Genomic DNA, 24,268 nt, shown 5'->3' with positions numbered 1-24,268 from the left:
CAGAAGGTTTTTAGCTCTCTCTCTCTCTCTGAGCACCATGCTTCTACAGGTCTGTCTCTGACCACCATGTAGCCAGCTGCAGTTAATATAGGTCTTTTCTATCATTGTGTACTTTTGAATAAAGTAGATTAGTTTAACCTTAAGTCAGTATCCATGCTTATCATTTACAAGCTGTTGCCCCTGAGACCCTGTTAACTTCTGCTGTAAGGGGAGTGAGTTAGCTCCTGAAATACTCTGCTATATAAGTAATTATCCCCAACAGTACTGGCTGAGATCAGTGTTCCCTCTAACAAGGATTCCCAGATGTTGTTGACAACTCCCAGAATCCCCAAGCAAAAGCCATTGCAGCTGGGGATTCTGGGAGTTGTCGTCAACAACATCTGGAATTCCCCGTTAGAGGGAACACTGGCTGAGATGGGTCTGAAATCCACCGTCTTAGTTCCACCATGCCTTAGTTCCATACTGCTTTGTGTTGAGGCACTAAGCTTGCCCACACAACCCTCATCTGGGTAGAAGGAGCGCCTAGCCAGGTTAGGAGAGCCAGGTGCACTCTGGCTCTCCTAACCTGGCGTAGAAGCCCAGCAGAGAGGGAAAGGGAGAGTCCATCTATCTCCCACCCAGTGCTGCCTGGAGTGAGAGACCAGGTGGGTGCTGGGGTTCCTTCTGCTGTTGCCTGCCTGCTTTTGCAGGTTTTTTGCTGCAGCCTCAGGTTAACATCTGTGGGAAGTATGGGCAGGACTGGGACCAGCCCCTGAGTGACTCAGCTGTTCCTCGGGTCACCTGCTCAGTTTTGGGCTTTATAGGAAGGCTCCTTGTGGAGCCTTCGGCGGGGTTGCCACCGAAGGGGCAACACCAAAGGTGGTCACCACTTTGGGGGAGCCACCTCAGGGGAGAATGAGAGCAAGGGCTAGAGGGCTTCTGTTTAATTAGTTTTAAGCTCTTTTAGACTTTTAGAAGTTGAAGTTGCTGTAATGTGTTTGGGTTCGTCTGAAGATGGGACAGGGGGCGCCTTTGTTGACTATGGGGCAGCTATCCCGGTGGTGGTGGGGAATAGAAGAAATAATGTTGGCAGGTCAGTAGGCCGTTCCAGGGGAAGGGTAGTCAGAAATTTAACAGCTGTCTCCCCTTCCAGCTGTCCTGCCAGCTCTTTGACCTCGGGGAGCACTGCCAACAACCCACATAGCTTTTACCTGCTCCTCTGTAATGCCAGCTCGGTCCAAAATAAATCTGAACTCATCCATTATTTAATCATGGATGAAGGGGCCAACCTGGTATGTATTACCAAGACTTGGTTGCGGGAGGTGAGTGGTCCAGTTTGGTCCCAGCTTCTCCCGGCAGGATATTCTGTAGAGGAGCAGGTGAGGGGGACATGGGCGGGGAGGTGGGGTGGCTGTGGTCTATAGGGATAACATCTCCCTTACCAGGGTCCCTGTCAGGGTATCGGACCATATTGAATGTGTGTACTTGAGTTTGGGGACCAGGGATAGATTGGGACTTCTGTTGGTGTACCAATCGCTCTGCTGCCCAGCGGAATCTCATACTGAGCTCACGGACTTGGTCCCGGAACTTACGTTGGAGTCTCCCAGACTTGGTGCTCGGGGACTTCAATGTTCATTTCGGGACCAATCTGTCCAGGGTAGCTCAGGAGTTCATAGCAGCCATGACAACTATGGGCCTATCCCAAATGGTCTCTGGACCGACGCATATTGCAGGTCACATGCTTGATTTAGTATTTTACTCTGATCAGGGTGGTTTTCCATGGGTGGGGACTCCTGTGATTTCCCCATTGTCATGGATGGATGACCATCTGGTTAAGGTTGGACTTACAACCACTTCCCACCTCCACAGGGGCGAGGGGCCCATTAGAATGGTCCGCCCGAAGAGGTTATAGGATCCATTAAGATGCCAAGAAACCTTGGAGGGATTTAATGTTGGCTTTGCTGGTGATCCTGTTGATGCCCCGGTTGAGAATTGGAACAACTTGCTCACCAGGGCAGTAGACACAATTGCTCCCAAGCGTTCCCTCCGACCCGCTTCAAATTTGGCCCGTTGGTATATGGAAGATCTACGGGAGCTAAAGTGGCAAGAGGCGACTGGAGAGCAAGTGGAGGAAGACTCGACTTGACTCTGACAGATTGCAACATGGAGCACATCTAAAGATCTATGCTCAGGTCATACGTGTGGCAAAGAGGCAGTTCATTTCTGCCCGTATTGCCTCTGCGAGTTCACATCCAGCGGAGTTGTTCAGGGTTGTGAGGGGATTAGTATCTGCCCCCGCTCCCTTGAACCAGAATTTGGAGTCATCAGTTACCCATTGTGATATGTTTAAAGAGTTTTTCGCAGATAAAATCTCTCAGATTCGGGCTGACCTAGATGGAGACTCCACAATTAATTTGATGTCTGAGCTGGAGGTGCCCAACGACTCCTCTTATGTGATTCAACTGCATCGGTTTCAGTTTGTAACTCCCGAGGATGCGGACAAGCTGCTTGGAGCAGTGAGGCCTACCACTTGTTCTCTTGACTCTTGTCCAACATGGCTTGTTCTATCTAGCAGGGAGGTTGTTGTAAACAGCCTGGTGGAAATCATAAATGCTTCTCTGAGGGAGGGCAGGATGCCTCCTTGTCTTAAGGAGGCAAGCATTAGACCTCTTCTAAAGAAGCCTGCATTAGATCCCTCAGAGTTGAGCAATTATAGGCCTGTTTCCATCCTCCCATGGCTGGGCAAGGTAATTGAGAGGGTGGTGGCCTCTCAGCTCCAAGGTGGTCTTGGAGGAAACTGATTATCTAGACCCATCTCAAACTGGTTTTCGGGCAGGCTATGGGGTGGAGACTGCTTTGGTCGGCCTGATGGATGATCTCCAATTGGCAATTGACAGAGGGAGTGTGACTCTGTTGGTCCTTTTGGATCTCTCGGCGGCTTTCGATACTATTGACCATAGTATCCTTCTGGAACGTCTGAGGGTGTTGGGGGTGGGAGGCACTGTTCTACAGTGGTTCCGCTTCTACAAGGATAGATTCCAGATGGTGTCAATTGGAGACTGTTGTTCTTCAAAATCTGAGCTTAAGTATGGTGTCCCTCAAGGCTCCGTACTTTCTCCAATGCTTTTTAACATCTACATGAAACCGCTGGGAGAGATCATTAGGGGATTTGGAGCTGGGTGTTACCAGTACGCTGATGACACCCAGATCTACTTCCCCATGTCAACTTCTTCAGGAGCTGGCATATCCTCCCTAAATGCCTGCCTGGAAGCAGTAATGGGCTGGATGAGGGAGAATAAACTGAAGCTGAATCCAGATAAGACGGAGGTACTTATTGTGTGGGGTCGGAACTCTAGAGATGATTTTGATCTGCCTGTTCTAGATAGGGTCACACTTCCCCAAAAGGAACAGGTTCGCAGTCTGGGAGTACTTCGGGATCAACGCCTCTCCTTGGTTTCTCAGGTTGAGGCGGTGGCCAGGGGTGCTTTCTATCAGCTCCAGTTGATATGCCAGCTGCTCCCGTTTCTCGAGATCAATGACCTCAAAACTGTGGTACATCTGTTGGTAACCTCCAGACTTGACTTTTGTAATGCGCTCTACGTGGGGCTGCCTTTGTACGTAGTCCGGAAACTTCAGTTGGTTCAGAATGAGGCAGCCAGGTTGGTCTCTGGGTCATCTCGGAGAGACCATGTTACTCCTTTACTGATGGAGTTACACTGGCTGCCAATAGATTTCCGGACAAAATACAAAGTGCTAGTTATAACTTAAAGCCCTAAATGGCTTAGGCCCTGGGTATCTAAGAGAGCGTCTTCTTCATTATGAGCCCCAGCACCCATTGAGGTCATCTGAGGAGGTCCGTCTCCAGTTGCCACCAACTCGTTTGGTGGCTACACAGAGACGGGCCTTCTTGGTTGGTGCCCCAAGATTGTGGAATGCGCTCCCTGCTGAGATACAATCCTCCCCATCTCTGGCAATTTTCAAAAAACACCTGAAAACCCATCTTTTGACCCAAGCTTTCTCAGCATCCTAAATTATGGGGGTTTTAATATCTGGTTTATTTTAAAATTCAAAACCCAATTTCGGGATTTTTAATCACTGTAATTGTTTAATTGCTGTTTTAAAATGTTTTTAAATTGTTAATTGTTATGTTGTTTTTTAATTTGTTTTAGCTCTTTACTGTTTGGGTGGTTTGTTTTAATTGTAAACCGCCCTGAGCCATTTTGGAAATGCGGTATACAAATCAAATCAAATAAAATAAATAAATAAATAAATAAAATAAACTGCAAGATGGGAGGAGGGGAGTGCAAATGTGGGAGGTGGGAGCTGGGAAGGATGACTGCGCCCTACCCAGATTCTTTCCCCAGCATTTTCAGTGGCGTAGTTTGTGATTATATCATCCACCCCAATTCAAGATGGCCGATGCATGAATGCTAATGCAATTGGGCTAACTTGTGAACTGCCTGTTTTGGACCAAATTTGCTGCAGTTATAGTGACACATAGGGTAGTCACGACAATATCTCAATATTGTAGTTGGATATCTCAATAGGGTAGTTTGTGATGAGGTTATCCACCCGAGTTCAAGATGATGCATGTGTGAACATTGGAGGCAGAAGTGGACCAACTTGTGGAAGATCGTAACTATCAATTAAGATTATAGTGAAGATGTTAATTATCAATTAAGATTATAATGAAAGGGAAGTAGGTAGATTAGTTTGTGCCAGAACTTCTTGTTCTTGTTCCAAGAGCTTGAGTGTTCATTTGAGGCATGTTGTCCTACTTGCAGGTCTCTGTTTCAATACCATCTCCCCCCTCAGTTGAAGTGTTGATGCAGCTCTCCACATCTGAGACCTGGGGTAATTGTCCTCCTAAAATAGGATCTGGTTTATGCAGCCTTCTCCATGTCTGAGACCTGGGGTAATTGCCCTCCTAAAACAGGGTCTGGTTTAGGGTTGCCCTCTGACTGAAGCTCTTCTTAGAGATTCCCCCACCCCCACCAATATTTTTCATAATATAAAGTCATTAAAATTTAAAGTCATTTTAAAAAAACCAACACAGCCTTTTCTGGTCTGCTGAGCTTTACACTCTTTTCTCTTTATTATTTATTAATTATTTACTTACTTACTTAATTTATATACTGCCTACAGTGGATTAAAGCCTTTGTCTCAGAGCAAGCTCACATGAGGGGAAGAAAAATGCTGAATCATCCCTGCAGAGCTTTCTGGCAAGGCTTCTCCCAAAACTTTCCTGAACTTTTTGGTAAGTTCTAAAGGCTGTAGCCACCACCACCCATTTATTGGCAGAGCTCAAACCACTACCCCGGGCTTGGGGTGGAATCCCAGGCAAACTCTCTTTCTTTTGCTATTGGAAAAGTACAAAATGGTCTATGTGCAAGCCTATGTGTGGTGAGAAAACTGATAGCTGTTGACCCGCCTGAGGCATGTTTGCACCAGAGTAAAAACCCCTTTCAGCCCCCCTCCTCCTGAGATAAAAACCCATTCAGAGAGATTGTAAAAGAAAATAACAAAAAGAAAAACAGCTTTATTTCCAGTACTGCAGACTGCTTCTGTCTGAGGCTTTCTCAGCTTTTAGTTACAGGTAAAAATACTCAGTAGGTTACAAGAATACTTCAAAAAGCACCCCGTATAATGTTGGGGCAGCATGCTTTAAAAATTGTGGTTACCCAGTTGCAAAGAACAGATATGTAGGAAAATTACAAAAGCACACTTAAAAGTTTTCAGTCTTGCAATGCCCTGGCTGGATGGGCGAAGGCTAGTGTTTCTTAGTTTAGTTATGTTACAGGTTAGCAATAATAGACCAGTATCAGGGATATACAAAAAGCACACAAAAGAAATCAAAAGTCTAACGCAAAGTCCGACTAAATGAACTTTTCCCTAGACTAACTTCCCGAAGCCAAAGCCCAGGCTTCCTTTTCTGAAACTCACCAAATTCTGGTTGAGAACTCACACTAAAAAAGATGTAAACCCAGAAATGTCTATAGGGAGCGTATTCCACAACCCAGGAGCAACTATAAAGAAGACCTGCTCCTGCCAGGTGACCTGGAGGTATACGAAGATGGACCTCTCTTAAGGTTATGCTTTTTAGTATATTGTTTTCATACTGATCATTGCTGTTTCATGTTTTTGTAGTTGAAAGCAATTTAAGTTGCCTTTAAGTACAAACTTATTGTACTTAAATATATGTCTTATGATTTGGTTTTTGCATACCAGTTTGTGTATTACTTTAACAGGAAGGCACTAGAAACCTTTTATAAATGGACACTTTAAAAATTTGTCTTTCCCCCCTCTTCTACAGGCACCGCCATCAGCTCAATATAATGTTTGTTGGCGGACCGAATGAAAGAAAGGACTATCATATTGAAGAAGGAGAAGAGGTAAAACATGAGATAGTTTTTAATCCAGCAATTTGGATTTATCTCAAAGAAGGAAGAGGAAGACTGACAAAATAACACTCATAAGCATGTGAGGGTGGGTTGGAAAAAAGGCACCCTCCTGCCTCTTGCCTCCCTGTAGACTAGAGCCTCCTTTTGGTTATGCAGCTCACACACCCACACCATCACTGCAGTGGCAATCTCCATTATTATTAATATTTTTGTTATTATTATAGATATCATCGCAAAATATAGGCTGTTCCCAGTAAAGTTGTTTTTTTGTAGTTGCTTGATGGTGATTTCTGTGGCCCCTATGGTGTTGAGGTGCTCTTCAAGGTCTTTTGGAATTGTGCCTAGGGCACCAATGACCACTGGGATTATTTTGGTCTTCTGCTGCCACAGCCTTTCAATTTCGGTTTGTAGATCTTTGTATTTGGTGATTTTTTCTTCTATTCTGCCATCACTTGGTATTGCTACGTCGATTATTTTCACTTGTTTTTCTTTCTTCTCGACTACAGTTATATCTGGTGTATTGTGTGGCAGATGTTTGTCTGTTTGTACCCAGAAGTCCCATAATATTTTTGCATCTTCATTTTCTTCAACTTTTTCAGTTTTATGGTCCCACCAATTTTTGGCTACAGGTAGCTTGTATTTTTTGCAGATGTTCCAGTGTATCATCCCTGCTACCTTGTCATGCCTTTGTTTGTAGTCGGTCTGTGCGATCTTTTTACAACAGCTGATCAGGCGGTCCACTGTTTCATCTGCTTCTTTACAAAGGCGGCACTTGCTGTTTGTGGTTGATTTTTTGACTTTTGCTCTTACTGCATTTGTTCTTAGTGCCTGTTCTTGTACAGCCAATATTAAACCCTCTGTTTCTTTCTTCAAGTTGCCATTCTTAAGCTATTGCCAGGTCTTGGTGATGTCTGATTTTCCACTTATATTGTGCAAATATTGACCATGCAGTGGCTTATTTTTCCATTTTTCTGCTCGGTTCTTGACTTGTTCTTTCTTGTAGGCCTGTTTTGTTTCATTGGTGTTGAATAGTTTCTCATTATTGACCATTTTAAGTGCATCTTCTTCACTGTCCTTAATATATTCTTCAAGGCCTCTTTTCTCCTCCTCTACTGTTTGGACATGCAGCATTCCTCTTCCACCTGAGCTGCGAGGGAAGTATAGCCTATCGACATCACTGCGGGGGTGCAGAGCATGATTGATGGTCATGATTTTCCTGGTCTTACGATCCAGCGTCTCTAGCTCAGCCTGGGTCCAGTCTATTATTCCTGCAGTGTATCGGATAACAGGTATAGCCCAGGTGTTTATGGCTTGTATGGTGTTCCCGCCATTGAGTTTGGACTTGAGGATTTTTCTAATGTATTCTGATGTATTTCTAATGTACTCCTGATGTATTCACTTCCAATTTTTCTTTTAACTTCAGCGTGTGCAATGTTGTCAGCCTGGAGAATGCCCAAGTATTTGTAATGTTCTTTCTCTTTCAGGTTCTTGATGTTGCTTCCATTGGGCAGTTCTATTCCTTCTGTTTTTGTTATTTTTCCTCTGTTCGTTTTTAATGCAGCACACTTGTCTAGTCCAAACTCCATTGCTATATTGCTACTCTTTCTTCTTCTTCTTCTTCTTCTTCTTCTTCTTATTATTATTATTATTATTATTAACGGATGAGATAAATTTATGGAGGATAGGCCCATCAACAAATACTAGCCATGATTGCTATGTGGAATCTCACTGTTCAAAAGCAGTTTACCTGGTACTTGGAGTACCAGGTGCTGGGACTAAGAACAGGGGACAGCTGTTGCCTGATTGTGTTCTTTCCAAAGGCATCTTGATGCGCTGTGGAAGACTTTATGACTTTGGTCTGATTTAGCAAATTGATGGTTATTTTGTTTTCTTAATCTAAGTGTATATTTATCTGGAAAGCCCAGCCATATGAATCTGGGGGCAGGGATATAGAAATGTTCTCCATATTAAATAAAAGGTAATTAGACAGATGATAGCAGTGTTTAAACTGACTGATAAAGTCTGAATTGTTACAGCATTTGTTGCTAATTATTTCATTTGCATAATTATAGTTGCATGTTCTTTAAATAGCTGCAAAACATCTGTGAAGTCAGTATTTCAGCTTGATATATCATCCTAGTTGTCCAGACTATCTTTCTGCCTAATTAACAAAATATTGCAGGAATCTTTGATTTTCTGATATATGATTCACCTGCAGTTTTCCATGTGTCCAGTAGATGTCAATACATTTCCTTGTACTCCCTTGTATTATTTAAAAATTTCATTTAATGCTATAATGAGCCATTAATGTTAACTTAACATAAATGTTAAATTAAACACATTCATTTGTGACAATGAAAGAAAGTTCTACAGGGATCTAACAGCCTCAGAGGGAACAAATGTCTTGGTTGAATTAATTTTATTGTGAACAAGTTAATCCTCATAAAATCTTCATGTTTATTGGAGTTTGGCCCTGCATTCGGGTCAAGCATTCACCCTATTCACACTGTATATTCAACACATGTATAGGCTGTGTACAGTGTATGCACACAAAGATCTGTACGCACATGCAGTTATGTTATGTTGGACACATGTACAGCAGTACATGTCCTGTCTGTACCTGCATTTGAGCGTCTGCATCCAGGTTCACTTTTAAAATGAACATGTAAGCAGTCATTCACAGAAAAACATGTGCAGGCATACAGACACTTGAATGCACATACAATGCAATGTCTGAATATGTATTTATTTATTTATTCAGCATATTTGTATACTGCCCACTAGCAAAGTCTCTAGACGGTTTACAACATTAAAACAAACCAAGAAATTTTAAAACAATTTAAAACATATAGCAATAGCAATAGCACTTACATTTATATACCGCTCTATAGCCGAAGCTCTCTAAGCGGTTTTCAATGATTTAGCATATTGCCCCCAACATTCTGGGTACTCATTTTACCGACCTGGGAAGGATGGAAGTCTGAGTCAAACTTGAGCCCCTGGTCAGGATTGAACTTGTAACCTTCTGGTTACAGGGCAGCAGTTTTGTTACAGGGCAGCAGTTTTGTTACAGGGCAGCAGTTTTACCACTGCACCACCAGGGGCTCTTATATAAAAGTTCCAATTAAAATAGCTCCCCATAAAAACCACTACATAGCTAAAAAGCTTGGCTGAACTGATGTGTCTTCAGTTGTTTCCTAAAGGTCAACAGGGATGAAGCAGCTCTAATATGCTCCAGAGGTGCTTTTTATCAGCTTCAGCTGATATGCCAGCTGTGTCCATTTCTTGAGATGAATGACCTCAAAATGGTGGTACATATGTTGGTAACCTATAGGCTGGATTACTGCAATGCACTCTACGTGGGGCTGCCTTTGTATGTAGTCCGGAAACTGCAGTTGGTTCAGAATGCGACAGCCAGGTTGGTCTCTGGGCCATCTAGGAGAGACCATATTACTCCTGTGTTGAAGGAACTACACTGGCTGCCAGTACGTTTCTGGGCAAAATACAATATGTTGGTTATCCTCTATAATAAAAGCCTTGGGTGTCCGCCCGTGTCTTCCTCGGATGTTCTGGGCATGCGCAGAGCGCATGCCCAGAACGTCCGAGGAAGATACGGCTGCAAGCACCAGGCGGCCATGTTGAGGAGAGCAGCGGGCCGAGGACTGCTGGGGGGCAGAGGCGGCAGCGGCGGCGGGTCCGGCCCGACCGCAGGGAAGGGAAAGCCCGGGGAGAGCAGAGGCGGCAGCTATGGCCGCAGATGTGAGGCGGGGGCGAGGCGGTGGTGTGCCAGGCCGTGAGGCAGCGGCTGGGTCCAGCCAACCAAGGCGGCCCGGCCGCAGATGTGAGGCGGGGGCGGCCCAGAGGCGGAGGCGAGGGGAAGGCTGGGCCCGGGCCCACTAGCGGTCAGGAGGACTGGCCCCGCTGGCAGCGGCAGCCGCGGCGGGGGGACTGGCCCCGCTGTCGGCAGCGGCGGGAAAACTAAGGCTGCTGGCGGGGGCGGCCCGGCCGGCAGCGTGGCGGAGGCGGGGGATGGCTGGCCCCGGGCCCACTAGCGGCCCACACAACTAACTCTCCCAGCGCCGGTCTGGAGAAGGCGGTTGAGGAGGAGGCGTCATCGGGAAAAGCCTAACAGGAGTGGGGCAGGGGGAGGGGGAGGGGCAAGAGAGAGTGGGGCAACCCTACTAGCGCCCGTTATTTGCACAGGCTTAAAAATACTAGTTACCTATAAAGCTCTAAAAAGCTTAGGCCCTGGGTATTTAAGAGAATGTCTTCTTTGCCATGAGTCCTACCTCCTGTTAAGATCATCTGGAGAGGTTCGTCTGCGGTTGCAGCCAACTCATTCGGCGGCTGCTCAGGAACTGGCCTTCTCCGTTGCAGGCCCATCTCTGGCAACATTTAAAAAGGCACTGAAGGCACATTTATTCACCTAGGCTTTTAATTAGATGTATAGTTTTAATATTTGTAGTATTGAGTTTTAAATGTTTTAAATGATTTTAATTGTTAATTGATTTGATGTGTTAAATTGTTTTAATTGTAAACCACCCAGTTTTGGGCGAGAGGGAGAGAGAGAGAGAGAGAGAGAGAGAGAGAGAGAGAGAGAGAGAATCTCAGCAGGAAGAGCGTTCCACAGTTCTGGGGCGACTACAGGGAATGCTCACCTCTGAGTCATCACCACACAAGCTGGCAGCACCCTCAGACAAACCTCCCCTGAAAGATCTGATATACAATGTTAATATGTATACCGTGTTACTGAGTCAAACCACTGCGTGTCTGTTTCAGTGTTATTTGGCAGTGGCTACCCCAGACAGGATTTTTCTCATTTCTGCCAGGAGATATCAGGAAGCTTTTGTTTGCAAAGCATGTGCTCTACCACTGAGTAACAGCCCCATCTCTATAAACAGAGATGGGCTATTAAGAGGACCCTGACCTGTGGATACACGAGTTCAACTGCAGGAACACGAAGCCACGAGTTCTGGACCTGTGATTAATGAGATCCTCCTGTATTGAGTTAGATCATTAATCTGTCTAGCTCAGGGGTGCCCACCCTTGGATCCCCAGAGGTTGTTGGACTACAGTTCCCATCTTCCCCAGCCAAAATGGCCTTTAGCTATTGACTGCAGGTTCCCCCAGCACATTTTGGGTTTTTTAAAAAGGAGAAGAATCTTGCAGGGGGGAAACGTTCATGGACATGATATATCGTTTAAGCCAACTTAAATAACCATGTACACTGCTCTGAGCTCCTCGGAGGAAGAGCAGGATATAAATGTAAATAACAAACAAACAAATAACTTGCTAAGGCAAGAGAGCAAGCAATACCCATGGCCAGCAGTTGGTGCTCAACACCCATATTTATTGCATTAATCTTGATGGAGAAGAAAGGGAGGAGGTGAGGCTGCGAGGGAAGGAAGCAGAGAAAAATTCAGTTATGGAAGACAAACTCACTTCTCCCATCATTAATTGTTTGCCTTAAAACATTCCTGTGTTAAATGCTATAACCTTTTGCTCTGAATTTCTTAACAGCAACCTTGAACTCTTCATAGGATAACAGATTCTAAGCCATTTACAGTGCATAGTGATTTTCCATCCTTGTACAAGCCTCAGATTTCTAGAGCACAAGCTTGTCTATTAAAACATTTTAGCTGAATGTGCGGCCCCATTTGGGAGGAGGCTGGAACAGCTCTTCCTGTCCTTAAAGGCAGGGAGAGTCGCTCAGGCCCACGCTAACCAACGCAGCCCAGGCTGATCTGCCTCCTAAATGAGGCTGTGTGGCCCATTTGGGAGGGAGACCACGCCCCCACGTCTGACGTCAGAAGCGGGGGGCGGGGCCAGGGAGCCGCAGTGGCGGCCGATTTACAATGATAAGCCCCAGAGACCTTGATAACGTCTGCTGCAACAGGTTAGCTCTCGAAATATTCTGTTATATAAGTAATTACTCCCAACAGATAGAAGGCGCAAACAGATGATGCAGCTGGAGCTGTGTCTCCAACAGAAATGCAAGAGCCTCATAAGCAAAATCTATGCATGCTATGAGTGGTAATCTCAACAAAATGTTGCAGTGTCTCCTGAGCTCCTAATGGTAGTGCTCCTGTTTAGAGTTCCAGCCAGCCAGCTGAGAATAGGAGCCTTGTCGCACTGTTTGGGACTTGGGGTAGTGCGGAGGAAAAGGGACCCCTTTTTCTACCCCACCCTCCTGAAACCTTCCTCTACTGTGCTTTAAAGCACTAGAGTTAGAAACTGGCTGCCCTCCTGAAGCCCACCCCCCTCAATAGAACATGGAAGGGAGGTTTTTAACCTCATATCTGCCTGAATCTAATCCCACCCGCCCCTAAATTATAATATCGTGCTCAAACATGCCAATTCCATCCACTCCCTTTCCCTCCCTTTTACTTTTAACTGATATCCTTAGCATTCCATAGATCCTTGAAATGCAGAAGCCCTTATCAGGCTGTTTTTTATTATTTTATTTTATTTTATTTTATTTTATTTTATTTTATTTTACAAAAGGCTGATATCTTGACTAATGGTGCAGAAGTGCAGCATGCAAAGTCACAGACTAGATGTGTGGGTGGGTGGGTGTGAGGGTGTGTTGCAGAGTAATGCTGCATACATGGGGGTGATTTTGCTGATCCCCTCTCATTCCAGAAGTGTTCCCTGCAACCCAGGGGTAGGTACCTGACGGATGTGTGACTCACAGGGACTTCCAGGTCACAGGAAAGCTTCCAGGGAGAGACGTGTTTGGCAAAAACCACACTCGCCCACTCGCCCCCCGCTCATGTGTGCAGCACAACTCCACATTACTCAACATTGCAGATGTTGGAAATTCTCTGTGGTGAGAGAATCCCTTTTTCATTATAGCAGAGTGCACAGAGGCACAACACAGTGGAATTTGGTTAGGCATGCGTGTATGCTGAGAGTAAAGTAACTTGGAGCCAATTCATAGTTTCAAATCAATATATAAGGCATTTATTAAGGAACTCTATTCTAGATAGGAAAGTGAGGAGTTAGGATCTCTAATCTAGCTAGCTAGCTGGATGCAGATGGATTCTGCATCTTCTCTGCACACATGGTGCAGGGAGAGGAGCTTGCCATGTTGCAAGGTAGAAGGGCAGGTAGGGAAGAGAGAGAGGAAGGAAGTTAATCCCTAAGAGTACCAATCTACATTTCAAAGGGATAGTGTCAGAGCAGTGGCGAAGGGGTGACCAATGTCTTGACCCTCTAGCCCTCTGACTCACTAGTCTGTCCTCCACTGTCTAAGACAAGAGACAGTGCAAAGTCCTTTAACTTCCAACAGCAGAGACAGTTTGCATGCTGCTCATCCGCATCGTTAGTCAAGATGCCAACCAAACTCTTTTTCTTTTTCCGTGAACCTCGGTGATTCACTAAATACAGTCTGCCATACTGGGTTGCTCAGTTTCAGACTCATAGGCGCAGGGCACCCAAGTTCAGCTTGAGAGGGAATTGTATCATTATACATAGATACTTCTTGCTTGCTTACATTTGATTAGAATCAGCAGATCTGGGAATGGAGCCATTGTTGAGTGGTAGAGTATCTGCCTTGCCTGCAGAAGACCCCAGGTTCAGTCCCTGCCATCTGCAGGGATTGCTGGTTGAGTGAGGGCAAAATTCTTATACCTACCTGGTCTTACATATTCCCTGCCACAAATGGTTTAAGACTTTAATAAACTCTTGAGTGGCCATATTCTAGAAAGGGTTGGGACCATAGTTCAGTGGCAGAGCATCTGTGCAGAAGGTCCTAGGTTCAATCCATGGCATCTCCAGGTAGGGCTAGAAGAGATTCCTGTCCTCAAACCTTGGAGACCCACTGCCAGTCAGAGAAGACAGTAGCAGAAGGAGCAATGTGGCCTGACTTGATATAAAAGCAGCTCCCTATATCTCTATGTTGGGAAAACATTTTTGTTCACTCATAATAAATATCAGACATAAGGGAAGCTTGGATATCACCCATGCCCTGCTTCCTCACCAGAAATGGATTTGCTTGGCAAATTAACTTAGTGTTTGACATTTTGACACAAAATACAGGATATGCCAGATCCATTTTCAGTTCAGAAAAGCACAGAGCACTTTCCATTATCTCCCTTGGTAACAAAGAGCACATTAATACTACAGATTTAAATGAGTTCAGCAATCATTCTCCCTCCCTAAGTTCCTCCAGGAAAGATAGCTCTGTGAGAGGGCACTTCACTTACAGAAGGGCTGTTCAATTCCCCCCCTCTTCACACAAGAGGATCCCAAGGAGTGGAGTAAGAAATACCTTTGCCTGAATCCCTGTAAAGATATAGCGGTTTATGTACAGCACAGCGTATGCAGCCCATGGAAGCACAAGGAGCACATGCTGGCTCTGTGTGAGTCTAAACCAGGCAAATCCATTTCTGCTCCACTTGGGCTGCCCAGCTGTTTCTGAACTACAACTCCCATAATCCCCAGCCACAGTGGCCAATAGCCAGGGATTATGGGAATTGTAGGCCAACATCTGCAGGAAGACAGAGGTTGAGCAGTCCTGATCTAAACTCTGACCTTGCTGAGGCTCTGTTGCTACTAAGAATTAGCAATGTGTTGTATTTGTTTTTAGATACCTACCTATTTGTTTTTAGATACCTCCACCCCCAGCACAGTACCTCCAGTGACTGATGCTGGTGTCTATCTCATGTGTCTTTTTAGAATATGAGCCCTTTGGGGACAGGGTTCCATCTTATTTGCTTGTTATTTCTCTGTGTAAACTGCCCCGAGCCATTTTTGGAAGGGCGGTATAGAAATCGAATTAATAATAATAATAATAATAATAATTAATAGATAGTTGATGTATATGAATACCACTGAGGAAGACTTGTTGCCGAAAGGCGTCTGGCATTTTAAATATTTATTCGCATGAAGATTTTAATGTGATCCCTTATAGCACTTCACTTGGGAAGGACATTCATTTCATCTGAGAACTGGCTTTTGCCATATCTGGTGGAGCTGCGATTCAACATTTAGAGATAAAAGACCCAGGATTTTAGGATCATCTTACTGTTTAATGGACTGAGATGTTTCTATAGGAAATTTGGGATCTTTTAGTATATAAGATTTGGAATCCACGTGGGTCTTTATTTGACATTTCAGTTTTGAAGGAATTTTATAGTAGTGTTGTGGCCTTGATACTATTAAATGTTTACATCAGAGTTTATATATTTAATGAGTGGGTATTTTAATACTTTTTTTGGGTTCTTTGTTTGGTTTCATGGCTACTAAGAATTGTGTCATCGCTGCAGTGAGAAGCCTCTCATTATTCCCAATGGTAGGTGGTTGCTGCAGCAATGATGCAGTTCTTAGTAGCTATGGAGTCTCTGCAACGTCGGGAGAAGTGAGGCTGTGGTTTATACTCATACAGAGCAAGCATATGCACCCTGCTCTTTCACTGGCAGCACACTGTGCTGTATGCAAGCCACTATCATTCAGAATAGATAGCACTGGTCTGGGCTGGATTTCCCTATCCCACTGATTTCAGTAGTTAGTTCAGTGCTTAATTCTCTGTGGAAACCAATGAGATTTATAAGTGAATAACTTCATCCGGATAGTTCCCTTTCTTTCAGTCTGCCCAATATGCATGCAGGTATCTGACTCAGTATGACACACATTGGGTTACTTATGGTGACCTTCCCACACCCTCACCAAACACATTCCCAGGAATCTTTGGGAGAAGCCATGACAGATCAATTGTCATAGACAGGTATACATTGGTAGCCTACATTTCCTAAGGATAGAATGTATATTTTAAGAAGTACTCTCATCTAGACTCCTGAAGACCCTAGGACTTTCCCTTCCGTGTGAGGAGGAGGTAGACTGCCAGAAAAAAAACGCTGCCCTACTGGTTTTCAGAAATAATTGTGTGAGGTACACAGGAAGTGTAAACTCAGACCAGAATGTATGAGGCATATTGATAATGATGAAACATATTATTAATGTACTTTTCCTCCTGTGAACTATAGTTATTTTATCAACTGGAGGGAGACATGTGCCTGAAGATAATAGAAAATGGAAAACACAAGGATATCCACATTAAAGAAGGAGAGGTAAGCTTAGGCTTGTAAACATATTTCTGGGAGGAAGCAGGCTCGTAACCAGCCGGCGGCATGGTGTGTACCTGCCACACCAAAAAATTCTCTTTCCTCCCCAGCCTCACTGATTGTTTTCGCGGAACATTTTATAATCTGCCTCCCCTGACTTCTGCAATCCACCACCACCCCAAATTTTGAAGCTGGTTACAGGTCTGGGGGGAAGTATGCATGAGAGGGAACAGCACATACAGCCTTGACTTTTTGTTTGGCTTGAAGAGACAAGCCACTTTTAACATTAGTTTGTGAGTTACCTCTTTAGCAATAGAAACAACAAGGAACAAGCAAAGTGCTGACTGCACATGACACCTTCCCCTGCACATGCATTTAATTTCTTTTGGATTATGACCTGAGTTAATAATTATATTTGGTAATCCAAGATTTATTTTTTGGTTATTGAATCATATTTATACTCGAATTTTCAGCCAAGACTGGCTCCCAAAACTGTTTACTATTAAAATGTGCATTAAGATATAATTATAAAAGGGATATACATAGTGTATATGTTGACAGAGTTTTCTGGCCCTTGGCAGTTGGGAATACAGTTCAGGTTCCAGGTGCTTTCCTCCAAACAAAGAGGGTTTAAAGAGCTAAACTTCCCATTTAGTTTACTACAATGTGTTGTACGCGGGGCTGCCTTTGAAAACAGTCCGGAAACTGCAGTTGGTTCAAAACAGAGTATTAACCAGGGCTGGACATTTTGATCATATCACACCAGTGCTTTGTCAGCTGCACTAGTTCCCAGTCCATTTCCAAGCCCAATTCAAAGTGCTGGTTTTAACCTTTAAAGCCCTAAATGTCTTGAGGCCAGGTTATCTGAGAAAACACCTTGCTAGGGGTGTGTGCAGTACCATTTTCTGCCATTCAGTTCAAATTTGAACCAAATTGGAATCAGACTGTGCCAGTTCAAACTGACCAGCTTGATGAACCAACTCGAACCAATTCAAATCAATTCACCCATAGGGAATGATGGGGAATATTAACTACCCCATTATTCCCCATAGGTACCTCCTAGGGACACCAAAGTGGTTTGGGTGGTAGGGCATGATGGGTGCTACCTACCACCAAACCCACAAAACAATCGGACCATCAGGCAATTTTTAATGAATTTTTGGAAAAAAAATCTGGTTCAGTAGGTCAACCCTAACCCTACTGAACACTAGAGAAGTGTTTTTTGTTTCCACCTTCACATGTTAGCAAGCCCTTTGCCTCCTGGTTTCATGGTTCTCACTTGTGTCTACTTACACCCAATAATTTGTGCAAGCAAAATAAATTAGGAGAAGACTGTGTCCTCCCACTTACTTACAACAAGCATTTGTGATCATGGAGAAATACCGGTGGATAATTGTGTTATAAATCCTCTTATGCTAGCAGTAACTTTCTCTGTAATTTGTGTTACCAGAGCCCAAATTATACCAACTCTCATCACGCTCCATAGAAAGCATGGTTGTTTTTTCCAATTTAATTGTGTCTAGGAGTTATGGTTGTTGTTTTTTAAACTGGTTGGGAAGCAGTCATATATTCACAAATTAGTTGCCTGCAGAATCAGGGGGCTTTCATTAACAGGGCACCAGGCTGGGAAAGGAAGAAAAGACACTTATTTTGTAGCTTCACATTAATGTGAGCACAGTTGCCAAGAAACATCCTGAGCTGAGGGAAAGTGGGAAGGGAGAACCAAGGACTATTTGAAAGAGAAAGACAAAATGAAACCTAGTGATGTTTAGAACATGAGCCAGCTGGGGTGATCATTACCACCTGGGGAGACAAATGGCCACTGTGATTTTTGAAACACCTAGAAATGGAAAACAGCAATGCAAAGAACACTTTCAGCTTTCAGTGTGTTATCCTGCTTTCATTGCCCTGATCATTGGGCCTGCAGTGACCAAATTTGCAATCAAGTTTTAAAAGCTTTTAAAAGTTTTTGGACACAAAAACTACTATAAAATTGTATCCGTGTTGACAGAGGAAGGGAAATGAAAATTAACAGAACTGTCCTCCAAAGATTACTCCATGGAGAGAGTACAACAATTTGTTCATTGTTGGTCTCCAGGAGTCAACACCGACTTGGCGGCACAACACCGACCAACCCTAACCCTGACCCTGACCCTGATTCTAACCCTTTCCTCTGTGTGAAAATAACTTCAATTTTGCTCTCATCATTTGTGGGTAGGGATAAAGAATGGATGATAACATAGAGAAAGCTGTAAGTACAATAAGTCTATCACCTATTTTCCATCTCAGGCGGTGGAGCAGGGGCAGACCTAGCCAAAAATCACTATGAGCATTCGTTACCGATGGCCAACATTTGTGGGATTGGCTCATGGACTAATTGTTTGATTTTGAGGTTGCCAGTTTGCCCAAAATGACCCTGTTTTCCCAGCTTCTTTCCCACTAACTGAGCAAAGAGGCACCTTTTTAATGTGATGATTCTCTTTATTGAGCAGGGGAAGAGCAATTGGCACTATCCAATCCCAGCACACCATCCCTCCAGTGGCTGTTGGTGGTGTCTGTCTTATGTTTCTTTTTTAGATTGTGAGCCCTTTGAGGACAGGGAGCCATTTTATTTATTTATATCTATGTAAACCACTTTGGGAACTTTTGTTGAAAAGCAATATATACATATTATTATTCTTTGTTGTTTCCCTCAGGCAGACAGTGGCAAATGTTAATTTCGAGCCTTTTCTGGGCTGCCACTGGGTTCTACTGGATTCTATCTTGGTACCAGATTTTCCCCTCTCATTTTTCAAGAGTTGGGACTCTTGTGACATCACCAAACCCCACCTTGTGACATCACCAAGCCCCACCTTGTGACATCATAAGGCCTCACCTCAGAAATCTAAGGTTTTTGGATGCATCCAACCTGGCAACCCCATCTGATCTATTGTTTCAACTTCCTTTTTTTCCTGGGCAGATGTTCCTCTTACCCGCCAGGATACCACATTCTCCTCAAAGATATGCAAACACTGTTGGACTGGTGATTGAGAGGAAAAGGTTGAAGACAGAAACTGATGGACTTAGGTAAAATACTATGAGCACATGGGAGGTGACATGTTTCAGCAAATTCTATTGTTTTCTTCCAAACTCTTGCACACAGACAAAGCTTGGGGATCTCGTTTGCCTGAATAAGTGCAGAATCTTTTATTATTACTAGTATTTTTCAGCCCATTAAAATAACGGGTGCTACCTTCTGCCTCCCGCGGTGGTGCCGCCCGCCGACGCCGCATTTGGCCTTCTAGGTGGGCGGTGAATTCCGCTGCCGCCACCAAGAGTGTCGCCTGCTGACCCGCCGGACCCGCAGCCGCCACCTCTTTCCCTTTCGGCGGGTGGGCCAGATCCGCTGCCGCGGCCTCTCCTCTCCCCGTGGCCGGGCTGGACCCGCCACAGCCGCCTCCGGCCTTCCTGCAGCCGGGCCGGCCATGCGGCCAACATGGCTGCCTGGTGCCTGCGGCCGTTTCTCCCTCGGCCTTTCGGCGGGCAGGCCAGATCCGCCGACACCGCCTCTGCCCTCCCCGCAGGCCACCCGTTCCTGCGGCCGGGCCGGCCATGCGGCCAACATGGCCGCCTGGTGCCTGCGGCCGTTTCTCCCTCGGCCATTCTGGGCATGCGCTCCGCGCATGCCCAGAACGGCCGTGGGAGACACGGGCACAGACACCAGAGGACACGGGCACACACCCAGGGAATTTATTATAGAGGATTATTATTTATTAACACAGTCAGACAGGTGTTATTGACTGGTTTGTTTTATCCAGACATCGAGTCCTTCCCAAGGACCTGGGATGCCAGAATTTTATTGTCAATGTTGTTGCTGTTGTTATAGATATCGTCGCCAAATATAGGCTGTTCCCAGTAAAGCTGCTTTTTGTAATTGGCTGATGGTGATTTCTGTGGTCCCTATGGTGTTGAGGTGCTCTTCAAGGTCTTTTGGGACTGCACCCAGGGGGCCAATTACCACTGGGATTATTTTGGTCTTTTTCTGCCACAGCCTTTCCATTTCAATTTGTAGATCTTGGTATTTGGTGATTTTTTCTATTTCTTTTTCTTCTATTCTGCTATCCCCTGGTATTGCTATGTCGATTATTTTGACTTGTTTTTCTTTCTTCTCGACTATAGTTATATCTGGTGTATTGTGTGGCAGATGTTTGTCTGTTTGTAGTCGGAAGTCCCATAATATTTTTATATCTTCATTTTCTTCAACTTTTTCAATTTTATGGTCCCACCAATTCTTGGTTACAGGTAGCTTGTATTTTTTTGCAGATGTTCCAGTGTATCATATTATAAATATTACAATTATAAATATTACAATTATTATTATTATTATTATTATTATTCATTTTTATCCCGCTCTTCCTCCGAGGAGCTCAGAGTGGTGTACATGCTTATTTTTTAATCCTCACAGCAACCTTGTGAGGTAGGTTAGGCTGAGAGGTACATGATTGGCTCAAAGTCACCCTGTGAGTTTCATGGTTGAATGGGGATTAGAACTCAGGTCTTCCCGGTCCTAATCCAACACTCTAACCACTACACTATGCTGGCTCTCTCTCTTCTCACTATTGAAGTGCATGGGGCAAATCCTGCAAGGGGAGAAGCTCAGATTTCTCAAGTCTCTAACAAATTGCTGGGTCTGAATGGGTCTGGAAAAGCCAAGGCTTTTCTACTTTGGGCAATTATAGTTTGTTGGAATTAATCCTAAGAACTGCACATCTGCAGGGACTGTAGTGATGCTATATTCAGTTCAATATTGAAGAAAGCAAGACATGTTCCTCTGATCTGAATGGGGTAATCCTGGGTTGCTGGGAGCCTCACATAATAAAGTCCCTTTGACTTTAATGAAGCTAGATTGTATTGACGGTTTGTTTGTAATTTCTGGGTAATTTTGAACCTTAGCAGATGATTTGATTAACTGATTAATTCCTGCATTCATTATGTGCAATCCCATCTTCTGCTGAAGCCCATGAGAACTCATAGGAGTTCTAATTCAACTGCAGTAATGGGCAACTAATCAGACCCAACACCCAGTGGTCTTGTAGGTAGATACTCATCCCCTTTTGTGTCATCCAGCCAGTTCAACAGGGCTTAGAGAAGCATTACAATACCTATGAGGATGTGTATGGAGGGCGCTTGTGTGTGCAAGCAACTTAGCATGCCCTTATTACAAACTGGCCTTGTTGGTTTCAATGAATTAGGTGTTCAGAATGTATTGTGTGTGGTTAATTTAGGCTTAATTTTCAAATAATAAAGAAGAAAGGCATTGTGGAACAGGTTCAGAGGAAGACAATGAAGAGGGTGATACGTCTAGAAACAAAGTCCTGTGAGGAACAGTTGAGGGAAAATAGATATGCCTAGCCTGGAGAAGAGAAGAGTAAGGGGAGAGATGATCATAGCAGTCCAAACTAGAGATGTGCATGAATCGCGATTCGCAGCGTGATTCAGAATACATATGTGCGCATTGTCGGTGCTCTCCCTCAGCTGCGTGGAGGCCATGTGTGTGCTGGCGTTGTGCGAGAGTAGTTGGGGGAGAGCGCCACTGGTGCGTGCAGATAGCTGGGAGGAGTGCTACTGATTCAGAAAGTGGTGATGAGCGGCAGAGAAGCAGGTATGCACCTGCTCTCCTCCACTTTAAAGGGGCCAGGGATATGTTCTGAATCACACTATGAACTGTGGTTCATGCACATCCCTAGTCCAAATACCCAAAAGACTGCTGCACAGAAGAAGGAGCAGACCTGTTCCTGAGGGCAGGACTAGAAACAATGGGCTGAAATTAGGAGGAAGCAGATTCAGGCTAAACCTTAGGACAGGAGGGATTCCCTAATGGTAAGAGTTGTTTGACACTAGAACAGTCTGCTTTGCATAATGGCAGACTCTCCTATACTTACCACCGGTTCGTTTGGTGGCGACTCAGAGGCGGGCCTTCTCTGTAGCTGCTCCCGGGTTGTGGAATGCACTCCCGGCAGAAATTTGCAATCTTAATTCTTTACTGACCTTCAAGAGAGCCCTTAAAACCCCATCTGTTTGGCCTGGCCTTTCAGGGTTTTTAATTATTTTTAATTATTTTTAATGTTAACCTGTTTTTCAAGGTTTTAATTGTTCTGAGAGTTTAATTGTTTTTAAGATGTTTTTAATTGGTGTTCATATTTATATTTCTGTTTTAATTGTTATTGGTTTTAATGTTTTCTGTTTTTAATTGTGAACCACCCTGAGCCATTTCAGAAGGGTGGTATAAAAATCGAATAAATAAATAAATAAATAAATGCTTGAAGTTTTCAAACAGATGCTGGAAGGCCATCTGTTGGTGACACTTTTGCAGTTTCCTGTACTAAGCAGGGCATTGGACTAGAATGACCTCCAAGATCCCATCCAATTCTAAAATTCTACAATCCTAGCATTCTATTAGAGTGGACCAATTTGTTCAGCAGTGTATCTGCTATATAAGTCAGTTGCCAGAAACACCAATAAAGCAGTAGGGTGGAGGGGTGATTTCAAACAGAGCAGCTGCTTATAGGAGTGAGTGCTGAACCTTTTCTCCTCCCACCACTTTTGTCTCCATAAACCCACCTCCCCGGTTCCTTTTCTCACACCCAGGCTGTGAGCTAGATGCAGGAGTAGATATAAGAACAGCCTTGCATTTGAAAATTGCCCCACCCTCTGCTTTTCTGTGGCAACCTGCACTTTAAGAAACAGGTCAGCTGCTGTCTCAACCAATTCCATCCTCAGAATAAACGGAATTGTCTGAAATCAAATTTCAGGATTCTTAATGGCTGTGAATTTTCAGTTTTACTCCCAAGTATAGGTATGCACAAATCAAATTCAAAGCATTGTTCATTTTGTTTGCAGTGCATCATACTTCAAACTACTTTTGGGGAATGAATTACCAACAGCCTTATATTTTGTACAATAGATTTATTTAATAAGGCTTTTGTTTTCTTTGTCAGGTATTACGTTGGAGAATCAACCGATGTTCTTTTTGAAAAGTGGTTTTACTGTGATGACCTTGGCACGCAACTTATCCCAATAATCCAAGAGTAAGTTCAATGATCAACCTATGGAATTCTGTGCCACAAGATGTGGTGACAGCCAACAGACCTTAGATAAATTCATGGAAGAGAGGTCTATCAATGGCGACTACTCTGAGGGCTAAAGGCCTAGATGCCTCTAAATACCAGTTGCAGGGGAGCAACAGCATGAGAGAGGGCATGCCTTCAGCTCTTGCCTGTGGACTTCTCAGAGGCATCTGGTGGGCCACTGTGTGAAACAGGATGCTGGACTGGACTAGATAGGCCTTGAGCCTGATCCAGCAGGGCTGTTCTATGTCCTTAAGCTATGTTCTAAGTCTTGTTCAGTTGTGATTCACGGCATGTGAACTACAGTACTAGCACTATTTATGCATATACAAAAAGTATTGTACAGGCTTCCTCCATGATCCAGAGAACTGCAAGTGCACAGGAAGGGTAGTGGAGCAGGACTACTCATGCTGGGCTAAAGAGGTGATTGGCACTGTCAGAGGACATATCGGATCATGAATCCTTCATCTCTTATGAGAGGAGGAGGAATAGCAATAGCAATAGCACTTACATTTATATACCGCTCTATAGCCAGAGCTCTCTAAGCGGTTTACAATGATTAGCATATTGCCCCCAACATTCTGGGTACTCATTTTACCGACCTCGGAAGGATGAAAGGCTGAGTCAACCTTGAGCCCCTGGTCAGGATTGAACTTGTAACCTTCTGGTTACAGGGCGGCAGTTTTACCACTGCGCCACCAGGGGCACCAAGGAAGGA

General features: G+C 44.3%; 1 protein-coding gene across 7 annotated transcripts in view; it reads left to right on the top strand.

Annotated features, from left to right (window-relative positions):
* The window catches only part of HAAO (3-hydroxyanthranilate 3,4-dioxygenase), a 47,243-nt gene that overhangs the window by 2,636 nt on the left and 20,339 nt on the right, over window positions 1-24,268 (top strand). For 3 of the 7 annotated variants that reach the window (XM_053311499.1, XM_053311491.1, XM_053311523.1), the window contains 4 exons: window positions 6,293-6,371; window positions 16,367-16,450; window positions 19,404-19,510; window positions 23,422-23,511. In XM_053311499.1, the coding sequence (XP_053167474.1) occupies window positions 6,293-6,371; window positions 16,367-16,450; window positions 19,404-19,510; window positions 23,422-23,511 (360 nt within the window). Of the gene's footprint in view, window positions 1-6,292; window positions 6,372-7,508; window positions 7,681-9,492; window positions 9,866-16,366; window positions 16,451-19,403; window positions 19,511-23,421; window positions 23,512-24,268 lie in introns of those variants that run through there. The other 4 variants (XM_053311514.1, XM_053311507.1, XR_008320014.1 and 1 more) reach the window with 4 other exon arrangements.

The sequence above is a fragment of the Hemicordylus capensis genome, chromosome 1, assembly GCF_027244095.1.
Source record: "Hemicordylus capensis ecotype Gifberg chromosome 1, rHemCap1.1.pri, whole genome shotgun sequence".
In the NCBI taxonomy this organism is placed as follows: domain Eukaryota; kingdom Metazoa; phylum Chordata; class Lepidosauria; order Squamata; family Cordylidae; genus Hemicordylus; species Hemicordylus capensis.
This window is presented reverse-complemented; position numbering and strand designations above follow the sequence as displayed.